The 21,111-nt window shown below is 35.8% G+C and overlaps 5 protein-coding genes and 1 long non-coding RNA gene across 8 annotated transcripts; 3 read left to right on the forward strand and 3 right to left on the reverse strand.

The window, feature by feature from the left end:
• Positions 1-1,327: 1,327 nt before the first annotated feature.
• LOC104788768 (putative F-box/LRR-repeat protein At5g25860) lies at positions 1,328-2,968 on the reverse strand. The gene is made up of 3 exons (XM_010514550.3): positions 1,952-2,968; positions 1,704-1,844; positions 1,328-1,579 (listed from the first exon to the last, which is right to left on the reverse strand). The coding sequence occupies exons 1-3, from the start codon at positions 2,942-2,944 to the stop codon at positions 1,328-1,330; spliced, it is 1,386 nt and encodes a 461-aa protein (XP_010512852.2). The 5' UTR covers positions 2,945-2,968.
• Positions 2,969-3,641: 673 nt separating this feature from the next.
• LOC104784874 (uncharacterized) lies at positions 3,642-5,012 on the forward strand. 2 transcript variants are annotated; one of them, XR_015598210.1, is made up of 4 exons: positions 3,642-3,781; positions 3,974-4,235; positions 4,545-4,623; positions 4,786-5,012. It is a non-coding gene; the product is annotated as an uncharacterized LOC104784874 (long non-coding RNA). The 2 variants fall into 2 exon arrangements; XR_767283.3 differs by having other exon boundaries at positions 3,647-3,781; positions 4,168-4,235.
• A 734-nt stretch (positions 5,013-5,746) lies between these two features.
• LOC104784876 (lysine-specific demethylase JMJ25) lies at positions 5,747-12,372 on the forward strand. Of its 2 annotated transcripts, XM_087512959.1 has the most exons (16): positions 5,754-6,355; positions 6,487-6,611; positions 6,737-6,836; positions 6,947-7,085; positions 7,180-7,243; positions 7,352-8,099; positions 8,234-8,563; positions 10,246-10,542; positions 10,687-10,759; positions 10,860-10,945; positions 11,068-11,187; positions 11,291-11,349; positions 11,454-11,561; positions 11,643-11,735; positions 11,832-11,912; positions 12,017-12,372. In XM_087512959.1, the coding sequence occupies exons 1-16, from the start codon at positions 5,960-5,962 to the stop codon at positions 12,147-12,149; spliced, it is 2,952 nt and encodes a 983-aa protein (XP_087369085.1). In that variant the 5' UTR covers positions 5,754-5,959; the 3' UTR covers positions 12,150-12,372. The 2 variants fall into 2 exon arrangements, with proteins under 2 accessions (XP_087369086.1, XP_087369085.1); XM_087512960.1 differs by lacking the exons at positions 10,246-10,542; positions 10,687-10,759; positions 10,860-10,945; ... (4 more) ...; positions 11,832-11,912; positions 12,017-12,372 and adding an exon at positions 9,424-9,757 and having other exon boundaries at positions 5,747-6,355.
• Positions 12,373-12,590: 218 nt separating this feature from the next.
• Positions 12,591-13,772, reverse strand: LOC104784875 (acyl carrier protein 1, mitochondrial-like). The gene is made up of 2 exons (XM_010509970.3): positions 13,451-13,772; positions 12,591-13,018 (listed from the first exon to the last, which is right to left on the reverse strand). The coding sequence occupies exons 1-2, from the start codon at positions 13,640-13,642 to the stop codon at positions 12,842-12,844; spliced, it is 369 nt and encodes a 122-aa protein (XP_010508272.1). The 5' UTR covers positions 13,643-13,772; the 3' UTR covers positions 12,591-12,841.
• An 87-nt stretch (positions 13,773-13,859) lies between these two features.
• LOC104784877 (ras-related protein RABH1b) lies at positions 13,860-16,478 on the forward strand. The gene is made up of 6 exons (XM_010509974.3): positions 13,860-14,193; positions 14,855-14,925; positions 15,027-15,115; positions 15,300-15,411; positions 15,761-15,851; positions 16,032-16,478. The coding sequence occupies exons 1-6, from the start codon at positions 14,077-14,079 to the stop codon at positions 16,176-16,178; spliced, it is 627 nt and encodes a 208-aa protein (XP_010508276.1). The 5' UTR covers positions 13,860-14,076; the 3' UTR covers positions 16,179-16,478.
• Positions 16,479-18,062: 1,584 nt separating this feature from the next.
• On the reverse strand, positions 18,063-19,671 carry LOC104784878 (uncharacterized). The gene has a single exon (XM_010509975.3). It carries the CDS (start codon positions 19,370-19,372, stop codon positions 18,434-18,436), a length of 939 nt encoding a protein of 312 aa, XP_010508277.1. The 5' UTR covers positions 19,373-19,671; the 3' UTR covers positions 18,063-18,433.
• Positions 19,672-21,111: the final 1,440 nt, after the last annotated feature.

Genomic DNA, 21,111 nt, shown 5'->3' on the forward strand with positions numbered 1-21,111 from the left:
AATCAAAACACCATTAGTACAAAACGAAATTTAGTTAGTAGAAAAAACATATTTTGATCATATTCATTATTGTTTTAGTTGATCACAAATCAGTATTGATTTTAACTTATTGACAATATAACTCATAGTTGATTTATCATTAACTTTAAATAAATTTTGTTAATTTTGGAATTGCTGTCATGGTTGAGAAAACTCCTCCCATTCCGATTCCGAACCCTCTAGGTAGAACCGATGCAAGTTATTTTTTTATTTAACTTATCATGCTTCAATAATAACTTGAAGAAATGATTTATGATCTTCAGTATCCTATGCATTTGATAAGCTCTCGAATATTTTGCACCATTTGATAAATTTTGAAATTTTATATTTTAAGAAATCATTTTTAACAATATTTTTAAACGATATTTTGATAAGTTCTCGAATACATTTTTAAACAATATTTTTTCCAAGAATTCCCAACATATGGATTCTTTGAACTTTATTGGTTTTACATAATGTGACTGAGGTCATCAAATTGTGAGATATATTAATGATTAGATGTGTTATGTTAAATCCATTGAAATTTGGAAACTTACGTTTCTTATTTATAATTTAATTTATATATTTTTACTTTTTTTGTAAACTCACAAGCCAAACCAAGTGGCATTTGGTTTATGTGGATAAACGAATTGCATCTACTTGATAAATCATAAAAGAATTTTATAAAGTCTATTTGTATAATTCTCATATTTTTGTCAACTTCGAACTTCAGACAGTTAATTAAATACAAAATCAGTTGGTAAAAATAAAATAAGTCAAATTAAAACTAAAATTCTAATTACATAAGAAAAAAAGTTGAGATGTTGCTAACAGAAGACATCATTATCATCGATTAAATATCTTTGATTAGTGGAAAACCAACCCACTTAAAATACTTTTGGCTACATATTCATAACAAATAGATGATTCATTCTAAACTTAATTGTTTTAAAGCATGGCTGATTTAGTTTGATTGACATTCTACTTAATTTTACAATTCTCAAAGTCTGCATCGACCTTAACCATATAAGATACAATGCAATTCAGAATAAGCAATGGTTATTTTTTACTCCCTAACTAAAAAGGTTTGAAGATAAATAGTTGGTGTAGCTTTCCAACTAACTATTAAGAGCACAAAGGACTCACTCGACAGAAGGCTCCTAGCTAACATAAACTTCATTTTCTTTATAACGAAAAGTCAGGTAGTCAGGCTACCATATCCGAAATCTTAAAATTCGAAAAAAAAAAACTTAAACTCAAATCAAACCTAAACCCAAACCCAAATTCAACTACAAGGAAATGTGAATGATCACAAGAACAGGATTTTTAATTTAGATGAACGCTTAGGCAGGCCAAGAATTAGGTAATTCATGAGTAGCAGTTTCTTGTAGTCATCAGCATCAGTTTCGACTTTCAACACTTGTAGACACTGCATTTCCCGCAAAAAGCACTTCACTTGTCTCACTTCTCTACCACTTCCTCTAAACCCATATATCTCCAACACCTTCACTGCTTCATTTCGATCAATGCAGACTCCCTCACTACTTACACAGCGCAAGCCCTGGAGCAACCATCACAAACATATATATACAGAGTTAGAGGATGGTACGTATGTAGTACTTGACGCGCAAGGATGATGTGGATTGATTATATTTTGCTTATATATTAAGTTTAAATTTAGACACCTTGAGGATCAAAGTCTCTAGCTTTGAAGATTTGTTGAGCATCCGCCGAAGCACTTCCCAACCTTGTTGTGTATTACTCTCAAAATGAAGCTTAACAAGGTTTGAGAAGAAAGGTAATGCCACACATCTTGAATACATATACTGAAACGACCAAGACAGCAAACAACAAACTAGTGATCATGATCAGACCAGAAAAATGATACTAATAAGACAAGGAAGAAGAGAGTTTATCAAACAAAGATACAGACCTTAACAGAAGCAGAAGCCAGGGAAAGGGTCTTAACGTTGCGCATCCAATGCATGATCGTACATAGATTCATGTAAGCTTCATATTGCCGTTTCAGTTCGACGTCTTGTTCAGTTAAATTGGGATTGGAATCCAAGAAAACATCTTGTTTGGCTTCAACAAGGGAATCCACGAATTTGGCAGTAGAACAGGGAGTAGGAGCGGAACCAGAGAAGTCGAGGTAAACAAGACTCGGTGTGTTGAATCGCATGATGCGACAGTGGGGAATAGTGTTGTTGTAGTTCAATGTGAGTCTCTTGAGGGTTTTGTGGGATATAGAGTATATTGATCTTTCATAAAGTGGGGTACTGCAGTAATTCAAGAATAATTCCTCAAGTACTGGACAACCAGGAAGAAACTTATCACACAAGGTGGCGCAGGTATAATAAACTGCATGGAGAAATAGACTCTTTAGCACTGGAAGAAACACATTTTCATAAATATGGGTTCGATGTGGACCCCGCTCTATTTCTAGAGTTAGCTTAACCAGCGTCTTGATTGTGAAAAAACTAGTAGGCATTACTTGCCAACAACTAGTGAAACATAATGGAATACGCAGATCAAGATCCACGACACCTAGTTCCAGGGCACGGCGTAGCCATTGGTCGGTTTCGGTAGTAGGAGAACTACGAGGACATTTCAGTGAGAGTTTCTTTACGGAGTTGCAACGCGAAAGGGTTTTATCCACAAAATCCCGGAAGCTCTCATGAACATCTCCCCTCTCTCTTTTACCCTCCTCGGGATAAACTAAATCTGAGTAGTCGAAAAGTAAATGATGTTGAGATGCAAAGAGTTGAAACATCAATGGAAACAAATACCTCCACCTTTTGGAGATAAGAGATGTAGAAGCAGCTCGTTTTGTAGGAAGAAAGGACAAGATCTTAGCAAGTATCTCATCTGGAAACGAGTTGATGATTGCATCTCTAGAGCCAGATTTCACTTTTTTGGAGTCCATGAGATCCACAAGCCCGCCTAGCAGTCAAAAATGATATGAGCTCAAATCAAACAGAAGAATATCAAAGTAATTAATAAGAAGATAACAGAGTTAAGGTTTATAAAACTCTCCTAATTAACCCAATACCCAGCTAAGAAGCTTCCATATTAACCTCAACATAAAAACGATGTGGGTAATTTCTAAAGGTTAGTTGTTTCTCCTATAAACACTTTGTATTCTATTCCTATCTAGTGTCCCCCCAAGTAAACTCTAAACCCCAACTAAGTTTGTGATTCGAATTTCGAAGATGATGAGTCGTACCTTTTTGACCTAAATCGTGCTTTTCCCAAGTGCTTTGACCTAAATTAATTAACGAGTTTGGCAAAGATTTAAAGAAGTAAAATGGGGTCGTGTTCTTTGCGGCTCTAGTGGTCTACTAATAATCCTTTATCCTATAAAGCACAAGTCACATGTCCAACCAAATTAACCCACATCAGATTTATTTTTTATTTTTTAAAAATCAAAGTAAAATAATTACAACAGATCGTGTGAAAAAAAAATCCAAAAGATAGAAAGAAACTAAATCTTTTCCATTTAACACGACATAATATAAAATATCTTCTTCAACTCCTTCTCCCCATTATCTCTATTTTTTCTCCACGATCTTGAGTTTTAACAAAGTGTTACTAATATAATTCTCAGTTAATCAAAAATTCATATTCATACTTTCCTCTAATTGCTTTGTCCTCTGTTCAAAACTCATATATTCTAAAATCTAATCAATGGAAAAGGGAGAAAGCGAAGGAGACGAAGTTGAGTCAAAAGAAAAACGAAGGATAAGAAACTGTTGACAAAAAGGTATGATCCTCACCATGGAGGAACCCAAATTCTGATCAGATTTCAGGGTTTCATTAATCTCATGTCTTTCTTTTTGCAATTCTTTTATACAACTATGACATCCAATTTTCTTTCTCAAATTTATCTGCATTTGTTTCTATTATCCCCAAATTTCTTACAACTTTCTCTCTTTCTTCTTAATATGATTTGAAGACGCATTGCTTCTCCACCACTAGCTTGAGGGATATTATACTCCATCATCGATAAAAATATCTATGTTTTTTCATCAATGAACTTGAAAAACTTTTGGCTAAAAGGATAATTCATCATCAGTGAGTATTTTTTTTTAATCTGTTTATTTTCTTCTTTAATCTCATTTATGTTTTCGTTTTGATATGGTAACATAGGAAGATGGATGGGAGGCCCATGAAACAAAAAAAAATTCTCCAATCAAGGATTCCTGCACATTCAATCGGTGAGATCCAACTCTTTAATCGATCTCAATATCAAAAGTTTTATTATTTTTAGTTTCGAATCCATGTCATTGTTAGTTTCTCTAATTATGCCAAAGAGAAACATTTACAATTCAGTTTTTGTGGCTCACTTCTCTGTCATTGTTTCCTTACTAACATACCAGTCCATTTTCTTAAAGATTCTAGGAACAATTGAGTGGTCATATGATATCTATTTCACTGCACCACTTTTGGGTTCATGCATATGAAATGATTTAAGTATAGTAAGTAACTCATCCTCAAATCTTTGTTTGTTTTATGGGATTTTGCAGCACAGGTAGGACTTTAATTTCGTCTTTTGCTATGCGTGAGAAGAACAAGACCAAATGGAACAACAACAACAACCACAAGGTTAGTCTTCTATTTCACACACAGTCAAATTCAATTATTCTCTCTAAGACATATTTTATAAGCCTTTATTTTTTATTCGTAATATGGACTTTTTTCCTACATCATTCATATCTTTGAATGTCTAAATTTAGTTATTTGAAAGTGTGTTTTACCTTCCTCTAGGTGGGAAGACTACAAGTACAGTTGCAGCAAGAGAGAGATAGGAAATTAGTCCTGGAATCAAAACTCAACGTGTCAAAATGAAATCAACCTATTGCAGAAACAATTTGATAAAAATGTTGCTCTTCATCAAATTATAAGTATGATTTGTCTTTTTGTACTTGAATTCTTCTTCATAATATTTATTCTTTTTTTTTCTCTTACCCTCTATCAAATTGGTCTCAAGCCAAGTTTTGTTCGCAACCATCTTAATATTTGATGCTACTTCCATATGTTTTTTCTTCTAAAGTTATGCGTTATTGTTGGAATTTAATTTATACTAAAAATGGTTTTTATATTTGTATGTAGGTTTGTTATGCTTCGGTGGCACAATAGATAAAAAATAAAAAAGCATAACAAGTTTGACAAATTAGTTGAGATAAAAGCGAAATATTAGGCACTAACAAAATATAAATACAAAGCTTACTTGCTGTATATATCATTTATATTCGTTATTTTTAATCTGGATGTATGAATTGCTCTTAAATATATTAATTAAATGATTTTTATTTTTCCTTTGGAACAAAGAGGATACGAACCAAGAAAAAAGACACCAATTTACACAAAAAAATAAATAGATGAAAAAAAGACATAACACGTAACATATTGAAAAATAATAACTCTTCGAAAACTGATTACAGCAAAATTGGATTCAGAAAACTTTTGCCAAATTGAACTGATTATAGTGCAAACAATGTATAATTATTAATTTGTTACATATTATTTGATCATAAATAATAATTTCGTGCGTATGCACGGGCCAAATACTAGTATTGGTAGTACAATACAAACCCATTAAACCAGACCGGGTCAACTGTGACATTGATTGAACCAAAAAAAAAAGATAATTAGAAAGAACGAGAGAAGAAATTAATTAATTTTGTGAGGAATTAAAAAAAGAAAGAATGGGGGGCTATTTACTGGCGAAATTTGATTTAGAACCAAAAATTAAACCAAAACTTGTTTATCGGAACCATTCAGTTTCCAAAACAAAACGAAAAAAAAAAAAAAAAAGTCCTACAGTAAAATCTCCCGGGTGTCTAGGGTTTTTCGTTACTGTTTAGTTGGGGGGGATTGAGGAGGGATCCGCCGAGGAGGAGGAGGAGGAGAGTGTGAGAGTGTTTTTAATATTTCCGATATGGATTCTGCGGAGGATGTTGCTATGGTGGTTGAAGAAGCGAACGGTCGCGGCCGTAGGATTCGGAGAGCTTCTACGAAGTTGACGAATTACGTTGACCCTGTCACTGACGACGACGACGAAGACCATGGATCCAATAAGCGAAAGAGGGCTCCGAGAAAGACACAGCAGAAGGTACACGACGACGAAGGTGGTGTGAAGGAGACAGCCTCAGCTAAGACCACCAAGGAGGACTCGGACTCGGAAAAAGACTTAATTGCTGAGGATTCTGGAAACCAGATTACGATTGGGGCGAGGAGGACTCGGAAAAGGACTAATAATAACAAGGATGAAATCGACGACGGTGAGGTTCCAGCTAAGCCGAACAAGAGATCGAGGAACAGATCTAACAACACGGTTAGTGATTGATTTCTCTTGTAAAAATATATTAAAAAAAAAGGTCTTTTTTTTTTTTTGTTTTCTCATTATCATCAATCGTTGGTTTAAAATTAGTAATCCCACTACTTTTGGGGGTGTATATATTTTAGGAGAATGCTGGAAGTGCAGATCAGTCCAATCTGTGTCATCAATGTCAAAGGAATGATAAAGGGTATGTTGTGCGGTGTCACAACTGCAAGACGAAACGTTTTTGTCTCCCTTGCTTGAAAACTTGGTATGTCTTATGTTTGCTCTTCTTTTTTTATCCTAACATTTTTAGCAATTTTCTTTCTTCTTTGTGTTGGATTATTTTTTTTGTTTTTTCCCCACAAGACTGAGAAACACAATCACTACTTTCAGGTACCCAAACATACCACACGAAGATGTTGCCAGTAAATGCCCATTCTGCTGTGGTATTTGCTGTTGCAGACGATGTTTGCGTCTTGATAATAAGATACACGTAATTTTTTCTCCTATCTTGCTAGCTTGATGATTCTTTTCTATGTTTTTGTTTAATTTATCTGAGCTCCTTTAGCATGAATGATTTACTTGAGAATGCAATCCATGTAGGGCATAAATCCGAATCTCGAGGTCAGCAAGGACGCCAAAATTCAATGCTCTAAATATATTTTGCGATGGCTTCTCCCACATATGAAGGAATTAGTTGATGAACAACTTGCTGAGATGGAAATTGAGGCCAAGATATCTGGTACTTTCCATGCTTATTGTGATTCTACTTGTTGAAAGTAATGATTACCTTCAAGGAGTAAGAATATATCTTAATATTGTTTAATTTCACACAGGACTGAAGTTTGAAGAGGTGAGGCCCCTAGACGCTGAATCTTTCCCTGATGAAAGACTATACTGGTATATATTACCCTGATATTTTTGTTTCAATAAATTTGACATAGTTTTTAAGTCATAAGGCTGTTGGTAACTTGATTCTTTGTTGTTTTAACTCTTTTGGGCATATAGTGATATCTGCAAGACTTCGATCTTTGATCTCCATAGGAGTTGCTCGGCCTGTACTTGTGATATCTGCCTTACATGTTGCCTTGAGATCCGCAATGGAAAGGCTGAGGCATGTCAGGAGGATGTGTCCTGGAATTATGTTAACCGAGGTTTAGAGTATGAACATGGAGATGAAGGCAAAGTTATTGATCAGCCGGATGATGATGATAAGCCTATTGAGAAGCCAGATGATGATAAGCCGGTTTGCAAAGACCATATGAATAACCCATCTTTGTGGAAAGCAAATGAAGCTGGAATCATTACTTGTCACTGTGGTGCTGAGGGTTTAAAGTTGAAACGCCTACTTCCTCTTGGTTGGGTATCTGATTTGTTAAAGAAAGTAGAAAAACTTGCTGATGCCAGCGAGCTTTTGGATTTACCTGAAACTGTTTTGGAGCAATGCCCTTGTTTTAACTCTAATGGTCATATTGACATGGAAAATGGTAAACTGTTAAAGGCTGCTTGTCGAGAAGGTTCGGAAGACAATTTTCTGTATTGTCCAAGTGTAAGAGATGTTCAACAAGATGACTCGAAGCATTTTCAACATCATTGGGTAAAAGGTGAGCCTGTGATTGTGAGGAATGTGCTTGAGGCTACATCTGGTTTTAGCTGGGAACCAATGGTAACGTATCGTGCCTGCCGTCAAATACGCAACACCAATCATGAAACACTTCTAGATGTTCATTCTACTGATTGTCTGGACTTCTGTGAGGTCAGTTTTTCCTCCATGAATTTGTGTTTGGCCCATTATCTTTTCGTATATATAGTAGTTATATGGCTCATTTGTTTCTCTTCAGATTAGTAACTTGTGCTCATCTTTATCTAATGACTTTTTAACGGATGCAGGTAAAGACTAATCTTCGCGACTTCTTTACCGGATACATTAAGGGCCGATATGATCGAATGGGTTGGCCACAAGTTAGGAAACTGAAAGATTGGCCTCCATCTAAGGCCTTCGAAGAAAACTTGCCACGTCATGCGATGGAGTTCTTATGCAGTTTGCCTTTGAAGCAGTACACTCACCCTGATAATGGACCATTGAATCTGGCTGTCAAACTGCCTAAAAATTGCTTGAAGCCAGACATGGGGCCAAAGACATATATTGCTTATGGATTTGAGAAGGAGTTTGGCCGTGGAGATTCTGTTACTAAGCTCCATTGCGACATGTCTGATGCGGTTAGTACCCTTTACGTTTTTTTCTTTTCTCGTTTTCATTTCCATATTGTTGTTATATATACTTGTGTCAATTCTTTTGGTAGTTTCCCTTTCATAATGATTTCAGAACCTAATAAAACAACAGAATCGGACAACAGTAAAATCTTAAGTATATCAGTTCACTTAGTTCTTCTTAAAATTAAATATAGGATTAGTTGTCTCATTCTTCTTTTACTGGATAACTTCATTTAATCTTTTGAATTTTCTAGACTTATTTTTTTCCCGGTAAAAAATAGGCTTTTAGTCTTCAAAACTCTCAAAAAGTCTAAATTGAGCTGTCTGAGGGGTTAGTTAATTTACCTTTTTCCTTATGGGCCCCAACAACTTTTTTTTTTTTACTACAAGTTCTTTTCTGTTTTTTTTCTTTCCTTTATGGAAACTTTTTTTTAATCAACCGGAATTTACTAGCGTAAATCCAAAATTCTGCTATACCGAAGAGAAGAACGGCCTTTGCTAGAAGATTGAAAAGACATTATGTCAATAAATCAGAAGAAAATTTGTTTGTTGCATGTTATTGCTGCTAAACGGTGTCGCTGTCGCTAATCCTTACCTTATGAAGTAGAAAGACCAACATCAAACTTGTTGGGGTTTGTGAAGTAATTCAATCACTTAAATTCTAATTCCACTACCTTTTTCCCAAAGCAAAGAAATTCTCAATTTGATAGGGGATGCAGTAAAATTGTTAAGAACCTTGAAGAATACAATGCCACATTGTAACAATTTTGTCTTCCTATTGGTAAGAATGCAATCATCTGATTTAAAAGGGATTGTTAAAGGTTATACTCATCAAAAGAGTATGGCTCTGTTCTTTTATTAAACAGCTGCGACAGCGACAACGACAGAATAAATCGACGTGTTTAGAGAAGTAGCAACCATGTTAAACGACACCGTGAGCTTGAAAATTACAGATTCAGATGAGTCGCCGAAGACAATCATTAAAATTACATGTTCATTATCTGCGACACTTCTCCTCTCAAGGCTATGTATTCTTCTCTCCAATCAAAATGTTGTTCTTCTTTGTTGTCAGTGTCTATATATGGATGTTCCCATATATGGATATTCCCAATGCTTTAATTAAATGACCAAAATTCTTTTGTTGAACTCTATTTATGAAGAACATCAAATATTCATTTTCTCCAAAATGGATTTGGTAAATGAACCTTGTCACATTGGAGTTCAGTTAAAGTTGAGTACCGGTCATGTTACTTGTGAAAATGCTTGGTTGTCAAAATTATATTTTCAGATTCAATTTTGATATCCACAGAGATACATTGTAATATACAAAAACACATTTGAAATTGATTGTTGGACTAGAAAATTATAACTGATATAGATACCACTTGAATGAACTCTTAACTTGTTGATTCCTACCCCAAAATACTTCATACTTCATATCCAATTCAGTCAAAAATTGATTTTAATATTAATTTCTCTCTCTCTCTCTTCTATATATATACTTCATATCATATACTGCTTTATTTTAATAGTATAAAGCAGCACGTTGTCATATACTATAAAGTCAACTGGTCAACGAACATTATTTTAATAATAAGATTTTGTCTCTCTCTCTCTCTCTTAGTCTTATTTATACTCTTATCTAATTCTTTTTCAATATTTTATATTCGTGTGTTGGTTATTTTCAGGTGAATGTATTGACGCACATATCTGAAGTGGCCATTGAAGAGGGAAAACAATCTGGAATTGAAGAACTGAAAAAGAAGCATGCTAAACAAGATGTCAAAGAGCTGTATAGCTCTGTAGCTAACAAGGAGGAAATGATAAAGATTCTTGTCAAGTCTCAACAAGAAGCCGAAAATGTTGAATCTGATGATGGAGCTCTCTGGGACATTTTCCGTAGAGAAGACATTCCTAAATTAGAAAGTTACCTTCTGAAACATTACCAGGAGTTTAGACATTTCTACTGCTGCCCTTTGTCGCAGGTACACTACTATATTTTGCATACTTTCATCTCCTCCTTTCTTCAATTACATATAGTAGTATGTAGTGTCTTCTTTGTGTCCAGTCTCTCCTCCACAGATGGTTTTTGCGTATATTTGTATGCTCATCCACCTTCTTCTTTTCAGGTTTCTCACCCGATACACGACCAGACCATCTATCTAACACGATATCATATCAAGAAGCTGAAAGAAGAATATGGTATGCTGAATTTTTACTAATAACCAATCACATTTTCCATCTTAATTTCCACATTATCTTGACAGTTCTATATTCATATCTTTGGGGCTGTATTCTGTAGGTATTGAACCATGGACCTTTAATCAGAAGCTTGGCGATGCTGTCTTAATACCTGTCGGGTGCCCGCATCAAGTCCGAAATTTGAAGGTGAGTTTTTTTTGTATTACTAGCGTAATTAGGATACAGTGGATTAATTTGAGCAAATGTGCCTTTTTTGTTTCGGAAGGTTCATCAATTGATCATTGTGCTATTTCTCTTGTGTCTTGCAGTCTTGCACAAAGGTAGCGCTTGACTTTGTCTCACCTGAAAATATCAGCGAGTGTTTACGCTTGACAAAACAGTTTCGTCTACTTCCACCTAATCATTTTGCAAAAGAAGACAAGTTGGAGGTATTTCTTTTTGTCTTAATTTCCTGGTTGTTTTTGGAGCAAAAGTTTCCAACTCCTCTGTAAATGTCAATGTTTTCGGTTTCCCTATGTTTTGCTTGAACAGGTTAAGAAGATGATAATCCATGCAGTCGATAAGTCTCTCAGGGACTTAAGTGGAGAGGAGTGAGTTTTTTTTACTTCTCTTCTCACTACCTATCTCAATCATATCAGTCAAATTGGTTTCTTTTTGTTTTAAGCTTGAGTCTTTTTGTGTTGTGTTGGTTCAGGTATCCAGAACCCGAAGAGAAGAAAACATTTAAGGGAGGGAAAAGTAAGGCAAAGAGGGGAACCAAGGGAGGTGCTAAGGCTGCCAAAAAGTTACCTCTAAGTGAAAGGTGAGCGTATTTACCTCTCTTCTCACTACTTTTAAGAAAACATTAGTAAACAGAGTTTCTGCTTTTGTGTTGTTGGTTCAGGTCTTTGGAAGCTCAAGTGGAGAAAAAAGCTGAAGAGGAGAAATCAAAGGGGATAGTCGATAAGACTCTCGAAGACTTACCTCCAAGTGAAAAGTGAGTATTATACTTCTCTTCTTACTCTTAAAAAAAACCATCAGTAAACTGGGTTTCTTTTTGTCTAAGCTGAGTTTTTTGTGTTTGTTGGTTCAGGTCTTCTTGGGAGGAGAAGTCAAAGGGGATAGTGAATCCAATCGATAAGGCTCTGGAAGACATGCCTCCAACTGAAAAGAAGTAAGCGTGTTTACTTGTCTTCTCACTACCTAAAAAAAAGCATTAGTGAAACTGAGTGTCTTGTCGTCTAAGCTGAAGTTTCTTTTCTTTTGTATCTGGTTCAGGTTTCAAGAAGCCGAAGGGGTGAAAAGAGCCAAGATAGTAAAGACATACGTGCGGAAGAAATTCAGAAGCCGAGGGGGTGAAAAGAGCCAAGATAGTAAAGACATACGTGCGGAAGAAAAAGCAGAGAAGTGAAGAAATCAACGCAAATTTACAAGCGGAGAAGTTGTAGGAGTAGTGGTAGTAGTCTTTTGTTGTAGCTTTAGCAAACTCACTAAGTTAAACAGAGCACCAATGGAGTGAGTGAGTGTGAGAAGATACTTGTCGTTAGTTATATCTAACTTTTGGCATATTTTGTATTCTATCCTTAATCTGCTCTGATTCTCTGACGTATCAGTTACCTTATTTTCTCGAGATAGTTGCTGGAGTAATCATACTAAGAGGTCCCGTTGGAGAATTAAGAGTATTATTACGCTGAAACAGAGTAGTGAAGTACAGTAATAACAATAGATATGTTTTGATATTAATTTAGCGTCCGGTGCGTTTCAAACCAAACTGCCTGACAATAACTGGATCGAACGAAAGTTAATTCAATTGTGTTTTTAATATTTCAATTCATAAACCAAAAAACTAGAGTAGACTTGAAGACAAGTTTGTATTCACTTCGAGAAAGAGTGTCAACTTCCACAAGATTCAAGCAAAAAGGGGTTTCTCAAAGAAACTGAAACTGTTAAAAAGAGTCAATAAACAACAATGCTCTCCAAAACAGAAGTGAATTTATTTGCAAATCCCATTCTCAAGAGAGAAGAACCTCATACAAATTTCAAAAAAAAGGGGGGAAGAAACAGAAGGAGAAACCATGAGAGACAGAGAGAGCACCACAGGATTTAGCTAGACATTGGGTGATTGTAAACGTATTCAATGGCGAGAGTGCAAGAATCGATCTTGTCAGCTTCTTTGTCTGGGATTTCCAGCTTGAACTCCTCTTCAATAGCCATCACTATCTCCACTGTGTCCAAACTATCTAACCCCAGATCGTTTTGGAAATGTACCTCAGGAGTCACCTGTAGTTTGATTGTTATCACCAAGTCATCAACGAAATGAACAACTCTAAAAGAGAACTGAAAGATTTGTATGTTTTCAAACAAGAAGGATTCATCAAATGCCAAATCCATTCGATCATCAACCAAATTAATGGCAACAACATCTGAAGCAGCAGCTTCTAACAATAACCTTACTAGACCTATTAAGAATCAGTTAACCTTAGATTAACAAACAAGACTCAAAGCAACATATTTTCAGATACCATTTGGTGTATATTCCCACTAGATCAATACCAAATCAACCAAAAGCTACAACATTGACAAAGATTCAATCTTTCAGTAATTAGGAAAACAAAAAAAAAAAGATAGGAACCACGATTCGATCCCCATACTCCATTGCAGGTCTAAGCCGAATCTTAACATTTAGCTAAAATATATGAAGATCGAACTGACCTTAGAGGGATCGACTTTAGGGAAGCTCTTGACGACATCAAGAACTCTATCAACGACAGCTTCTCTGCTGAGATGATCATCGTGAGAAGAAAAAGACCGGATCGAACCAAGGAACCCAATTTGAGACTGATTCAGTCCTAGGTTTTGAACCGGAACCCTCAAGTGACGAAGAATTGCATTTCTCAGTGCCATTTTCGTCTCTTCTTCGAACCTCGAGATTTAGGGATTTGATGAGGAGACACACAAAGGTGAAGAAAGGTTCAAGGTTCAGGTCATTGACAGAAGGAAGACACGTGTTTGTCACGTGCCCGCTTACTACTATAAGGCCAGGCCAAAATCCTTACGTGGGCTTATATAAGAAGCCCATAATGTATTAAATTTCTGTAATCTGCAATCCTCTAAGTTTCTTATATGTTGTAATTTATCTCAAATAGTTTTCTAATTTCACAGAAAGGACCCAATCTCGAATAAACCAGCAAATCAAAACTCACTAATACAGTTTTATTTGCAATTCCATAGCGACGGGATCTCTCCGGTAAATATCGCGGAAACTAGTATTCTCAAAGCGAGCGAGATCTCGACGTTTTCTCAGATCCGTTCCGGCGAGTTAGATCTTTGAGGAAATCATGGCTCCGGTCTCGGCGCTCGCCAAGTATAAGCTGGTGTTTTTGGGAGATCAATCCGTCGGCAAAACCAGTATCATCACTCGATTCATGTACGACAAATTCGACAATACTTACCAGGTAATATTAATCTCCGTTGTTCAAATCTAGTTGTGATCTCCACGATGCACGACGTTGGCTTGTGTTTTTGGGGGGGGGGGGGGGGATTTAAAGTCGGGGACGTCCCAGGGTTTGATCGATTTTGAGATCCGTTCTACAATGGACGCGAATCGTGTTTATATAGTGCTAAATCATTCTCTTGATCTCGCGTTTGATTCTACGTTGTTGTGTGTGTGTGATCTGATTTTGTAGACCGTGTTTAGTCAAATGAATAGAACGTAACAATCACCTTGAATGATCATCGTTTTCGTAATCGCTCGCTTTTGTTCAGTGCCATAGTTCTAAATCGTTCTCTTGATCTAGCGTTTGATTCTACGTTGTTGTGTGTGATCTGATTTGTAGACCGTGTTTAATCAATGTATATAGAACGTAACCATCAGCTTGAATGATCATCGTTTGTGAATTTTGGCTTTTGTAATCGCTCACTTTGTTCAGTGCCATAGAAGATCCAAGTAACATATGAGGATGCTTCCTTGATCTTTGTTATCATGATTTATTTAATCGAATTTGTTCTCATTTGCTGATTTGTAAATATGATAATGACGTTTGAGCTCCTACTACTAAGTGAACTGTGCTAGCTTATCATCATTATACTCAATGTTCTTTGTTTCATGATCCTCAGGCCACAATTGGTATTGATTTTCTATCAAAGACAATGTACCTTGAAGATCGAACTGTCAGACTTCAGCTTTGGTAAGATCTTGAGCCTTTTTTGGTTTTCGAACGCTGATGAATATAATTGCAGATTGATCATTACTTGGTTATTAACATTGAGAGCCGAAAACATATGACAGGGATACAGCAGGGCAAGAGCGATTCAGGAGTCTTATTCCGAGCTATATCAGGGATTCGTCTGTTGCTGTTATTGTGTATGATGTTGCAAGTATGCGTCTCTTCACCCTTTCTCTGCTTTCTCTCAAACAACATGAGTATTATCCCCATATCTGACGTGTTGTGGCTGTGATATTCAGTAATCTTATGAGTTCATGCATTTTGATTTCTCCTGTATTGTGATACATCAGTCGTTGTGAAACTCGAGATTTATTTTGTTTTCCACTGTCATATAGGCAGGCAATCCTTTCTAAACACTACTAAGTGGATCGATGAGGTTAGGACAGAGCGTGGTAGTGATGTGATAGTTGTGCTTGTGGGAAACAAAACTGACCTTGTGGAAAAAAGGTAATAGTGATCACAAAACTATCTCTTCTTTTACATGTTTCTTTTAAATTTTTGCTATGCAAATCACAGTTCAATAGCAATTGAGACTAAAAATTTGGTAGCCCTCTTTCCCGGTCTGGTTTTGTAAGTATATTTCCGATACAAATGAGTTTCTTTTTGGATTGAACCGCTTCTTACTTTTCTGGTGGTATTGAGTATGTTTCAAACGACCCTACAAGATAATAAATGGAAAATCATTTTGTGTTCAACTGCATAGGGTTTCTTTATAGTCAACACGCTTTGACGCTTGATGGTGCCTACTATTTGTTACTGTCAATGGGCCTTTTGTAATAAATTGTTTGTTTCGCAGACAAGTGTCAATAGAGGAAGCAGAAGCTAAGGCTCGTGAACTTAATGTAATGTTTATCGAAACCAGTGCCAAAGCAGGCTTCAACATCAAGGTAACAATGATTTTCGCTTCACCTATTTCTGAGGGATTCTTGAACAACAAAAGATTGTTGATTAACCCTAGACTTTTATACCCACCTGCTAACCGTTACATCCTTCTTATTCGTATGGATCTCTCACTGATACTCTCTCACATACTTTTATACCCATCCTGCTAATGTTTTCAACCCTAGGCTCTCTTCCGCAAGATAGCAGCAGCTTTGCCCGGAATGGAAACATTGTCTTCGACAAAGCAAGAAGATATGGTTGATGTCAATCTCAAGTCTTCCAATGCAAATGCATCTATGTCTCAGCAGCAATCAGGAGGATGCTCTTGCTAAAATTGACAACAGCAACAACAAATCGATAGAGAAACTATAAGACAAAAAAAAAAAAAAAGTCCCTCCAGCCTTCGCATTATCCAATCCGTTATTGTAAAATTTTTGCCTGCTTATTCGACTTTTTTTTTTTTTAACTTTCATCAGGTTGTTTTAAGAAAGACTTTGTTTTAGCTATGGTTTGTCCCTAACTCTGATCTTTTGTGGTCTTTTGGAGCTTCAAATGCTCTCTGCTTCAGTACTTTTGTTTAATATTGTCTCAGAACTATGATTTGTCAGTCTATGAATTTAATTACATAAAAACACTCTTCTCGTTTCTTCCTTCCATGTGAAGACAGTTGAAGAGAGAAGAAGGATACATAATAGAATTGTTTTTATGTTTGACCCATATCATAAAGAAAGAGAGAATTAATTTCGTACACATGTCGTTAGGTCAGATCACTTAAATGAGCTAATTAAATTCAAAGGTCTCACTGTTCCCAGGTATTTTTCTCCAGTTCCACCATATGATAACCTTGTTTATTAAAGAAAACCTAAAAGAAAATAAACTTATTTTATCTTGGTGAAAAGCTCTGATGGGGATTATTAATGCAGTAATGTGTATACATTATTACTCAGCGATGATCTCATTCTTACGGTGGGATAGTGCTGCATTACGAGTAAAACAGAAGTAGATATTAGCGTTAAATAACTATAAATTCGGCTAGTTATTGCAAAAACAACAACTAACATTCACAAGTTGACGGGATGTACACTTCTCTAGTGATTAGGAAAAAGCTAATTAATTCTTTATAATGTCAATACTTAATTATGACGCATACATTTTGAAAGATAGAAACTTTTAGGAGTGGCTTTCCTTTCAACGCACCTGAAAAGTATTTTCATATGTTTGAACAGTCCAACTAAATAAGTTATTCGAAATTTTTGTTAGAGTTGTTTCTTAAATGACATTCATAATCAAGTAATCATCCATAAAATACCTCATACATAGTACTAACTGATAGCTTAAAAATAGTCCATTGTACCAACTAATAACTAGAATGAATTATAAAGGCACTTTCTGTGTGCTTTATTTGAATTTTCCCACTCTCAGCAAACAACACATAATTCGCAATAATGACAATAATTAAAGAAGAGAAGAGACCACCTAAAAGAAAAAAAAGAGAGAAAACAGAATGAGTAAGTTGAAATCAATGAAGATGGTATGTAGGTGAGAGGAGATGGTAGAGCCACGAAAGAAAGAAAGAAGACTACAACTATTTTCTCAACAAAGCCAAGCCAAAGCCACCACGTTCATTAAATGCCAACTTCCCTTTTATGACCGTTAATGCTCTCTGTCCTGTAAGATTAAGACGAAATATCAAATTACAATTCAGCCCATCCATAGAGAATGATCGTATTTGCATTGCTCCTCCTCACTCACGGCTAAGGACCCATCGAATTTAAAAATTTGGACCCACTTCGTATATATTGTGTATTAAAAACTCCTTTTAGTCTTTACCCTTTTAAACCTTTGAAACTCCTCTTCTTTACTTTACGACGGTACTACTTGGAAGATCTTACCAAAAGTCATCTAAACTGATCGAAACTGAGACCTATTATGTTATTATTGGACCTATATGCCCGTTTTTTTTTCCTAGGTTTTGATGTGTCTAGTTAGTTAAGTGAGACTAGTAAATTGGGAATTTGTGAGATTTTTTGGTTTTAATTTTTGACTTTGCAATCCATGTCTAAAGAGAAGTGTTGTCAGAATTTTGTTTTTCTAGATTAAGGGAAACACAAGGTTATGTCACATTTATTACCCACAACGAAAACATTGAAAATTTTCTTCTTTTTTTTTTGGTTAGATTTGAAAACTTCAATAGAATTGAAAATATATTACAATTCTGACATGAAAACTAGTCATAGGTTTCTTCTTCTTTTATTATCTGTCATTTTGATGTGTACACCCAAAAAAAAATCATATATAAAAAAAAAAAACAGAGGCACATTAGACAATAGACACTAACCAAGACGACATTGTTCTTCTAATCTCTCCTAATGAAAATTTTTTAAAAAGAAAAACGAATATATCTTCCTTTTAATATACACAATCAGAAAACATTATTATTATATATAACCAAAAATGGTAATTTCACTCTTTTTTTATCTGTATAGTAAAGTGCACCACATAAATATGAATCTTGTGAGGGGTATTTAAGGTAATAACTTCACAAAAGAACGGTCAGATTTTAATCCCAACCAAAAAAAAAAGAGAATCAACGGCGGTGATCAAGTCTTCCTAAATCAACAAGCTTCTTAGACCGGTTACCACAAAAAGACGCCGCCGTCGAAAGGTGAGGCTTCGCCGGCGACTTCAACTCGCCGGAATATCCAAAATCCGGCAGAAATCTCCCTCTCCAGTTAGAAGAACAGTTAGACGATGGTTTAGCTCTCACTAACGGACTCAAACAAAAAGCCATCCCTGAAACGCTTCTACCAAACCCAACCTTAGGTTTCCTCCTCCCCGGAGTTCCCATCGCCGGCGTTCTTCTTAACCTACCTGGTGATTCCTCAACTGAGTCTTCGTTCGTCGTTGATTCTCCCGCCGGCGACATTCCTTTACAATATCTCTGTCTAGGTCGATTTCGATGATGATCGGACTCTGCAGCGATCAAATCCTCGATGTAGCAGGTCGTTGTGTTTGACTGTTGCTTCTTTGATCGAACTGAGAGAACTTTAGAGAGCCATGACCTTGACGACGATGTTGACGACTGAGAAAAAACGGTGGAGGCGTCGTCGCATGAATCGCGACGCGAATCGTAAACGTCAGATCTCGTCGTCGGTCTGAAGAAGCTTGAGAAACGAGATAAACCGTTTTTTTTGTTCTTCTTCTTAGATGATACGAAGACTTTTTCCGATGAGGTTGAACCTCTTCTTCCTCCACCTTCCAATACTTGAGGCGTTGAGAAGAAGAGTCTGTTATTAGAAGAAGAAGAAGATACTACAGAGTCTACTCCGGCGTCAGATTTTCTAGGAGCAACGTAAGGAGAAACAGAGCGAGGGAAAAGCAGAGGAGGAGGAGAGATACGAGAATGATGATCGTCGGTTTGAGAGGCGGCGGTAGAAACGGCGAGAGAGAAGAGACGCTCACGGAGACAAGAAGCACAAACGCCTATACTGCTACTAAAATCTACTGTATGTCTCTTACACCTCATCGGAGACCCAAAAGAAACTCTGCAAAAATAGAGAAAAGCTTCGATTTTTATGAGAAGAAGAAGAAGAAGAAGAAGAAGAAGAAGAAGAAGATCTGATGAATAAAAAAGATTAATTTGTCTTCTTCTGAGAGAGAGGAGAGAGAGTCTCTCTGAGATTTTCTCTTTTTTTGGAGAGAGAGGAAGAGAGAGAAGAGAATCGCCGGAGTAAATGAAAATTTTTCTGATTTCTTTCTTTTTTTAAGAAGAAGCAAAATTTTCAGGTAATAAAGTCTTGACACGTTAACCACATAACCATTGTTTTTGCTAATGAAGATGATGATGATTATACATTTTTATACTTATGGTTAAAGATAAATTATGTATACCCTTTTTTTTTTTAGTTTAATAAACGTCACTATAGAGTAGTATTTCTTTATGGATGTGCTTTGTAAGTGGGAGGATGAACATTTCAATCGGGGTTTTCATCATAATTCCCATATTGTCGTTGACATTGCTTTGTCAAAACAAACATCACTTCATCAATCACCAAAATGGGTGTTATATATATAATGTAATGATTAGTTATTACTTTCATATCAATTGGGTTGTTTATGTATGTAATCATTACTTTAAAAATATATATACACAACTACCTTGTTAAACTAAACTAAACGTCCTCTTAATTTGACTCACTAAAAACCATATTATAAACTAGTAAAACGTACTTACTTAAGACATCGTATGTCAACGTTATATATAGATACCAACAACAATTTCCATTCGGAAAACTACCAAATTAAAGGTCTTTCTTTGGTTGTTTTCCTTTTTGTTTTTTTTTTTAATTTGTATAAACAACAACAACAACACGTTTTAATATTGGACATTAAGTGTATGTCTAATTTATGTTATCAGTCTATATATATGTGCGTTAATACATATCTTGAAATAGTTAATGATATCATTATGTATATGAACATGATCGGGAATTCAAAGATACGGTATGAATCCAATTCAAGATATATATGGAAAAGGTAATCCCACTTTCTCTTACTATTAATCATTTAAAATATGACAATCATGAAAATAATTTTGTTAGTGGGGAGAGATATTGGGATGGGAGGACGAACAAGTAAAAACAAAGATATCAACTTCATTCCCCGATCAAATGTAAAAGGGAAACGAGGCATGTGACTGCAATGGGAGCTCGTGGATGGTGTAAGCCGACAAGTGTTTGTTTGGTGATTTACTAGACGTCGTCGTTTTTCCTCTCTAATCTCACACACAAACACACGCTTGTTCGTCCGTTTCTTCTTGGGTTAGTAGCACGTGACCTCCCCTCCCCTACCCTATTATTGGGCTTTTATAATGGGCTCAACATCATGTTGACGCCACCTTTATTTGCTTACGGGTCTTACTTAACTCTTATAATCTGTTTTAGTAACGAGTTTACTCTGTAATGAATTCAACCTTTAAAACTTTATCAATGTTATATGTGTAAGATGGCAATGAGATCGTGAATAAGAAGCAGAATTGAAGAATAATTAAGTAATGGTGAACCACCTATATGTATTTTAGCTAACCGTTCTTGATATCCAGCAGGTTTATGGTTCTGCTGAATCAGACATTGACGCTCTCTGCATTGGTCCTTTCTTCTTGAGGGATATTGATGAGTCAAGTTGGAAAAGCTTGTCTGGAGTTCGCGCAAATAAATGCATACAGATTCGATTAGTGCCTTCCTTAGAGGTAACAGAGATTCTTAA

The sequence above is a fragment of the Camelina sativa genome, chromosome 5, assembly GCF_030686135.1.
Source record: "Camelina sativa cultivar CO46 ecotype springtype chromosome 5, ASM3068613v1".
NCBI classification, from domain to species: Eukaryota; Viridiplantae; Streptophyta; class Magnoliopsida; order Brassicales; family Brassicaceae; genus Camelina; species Camelina sativa.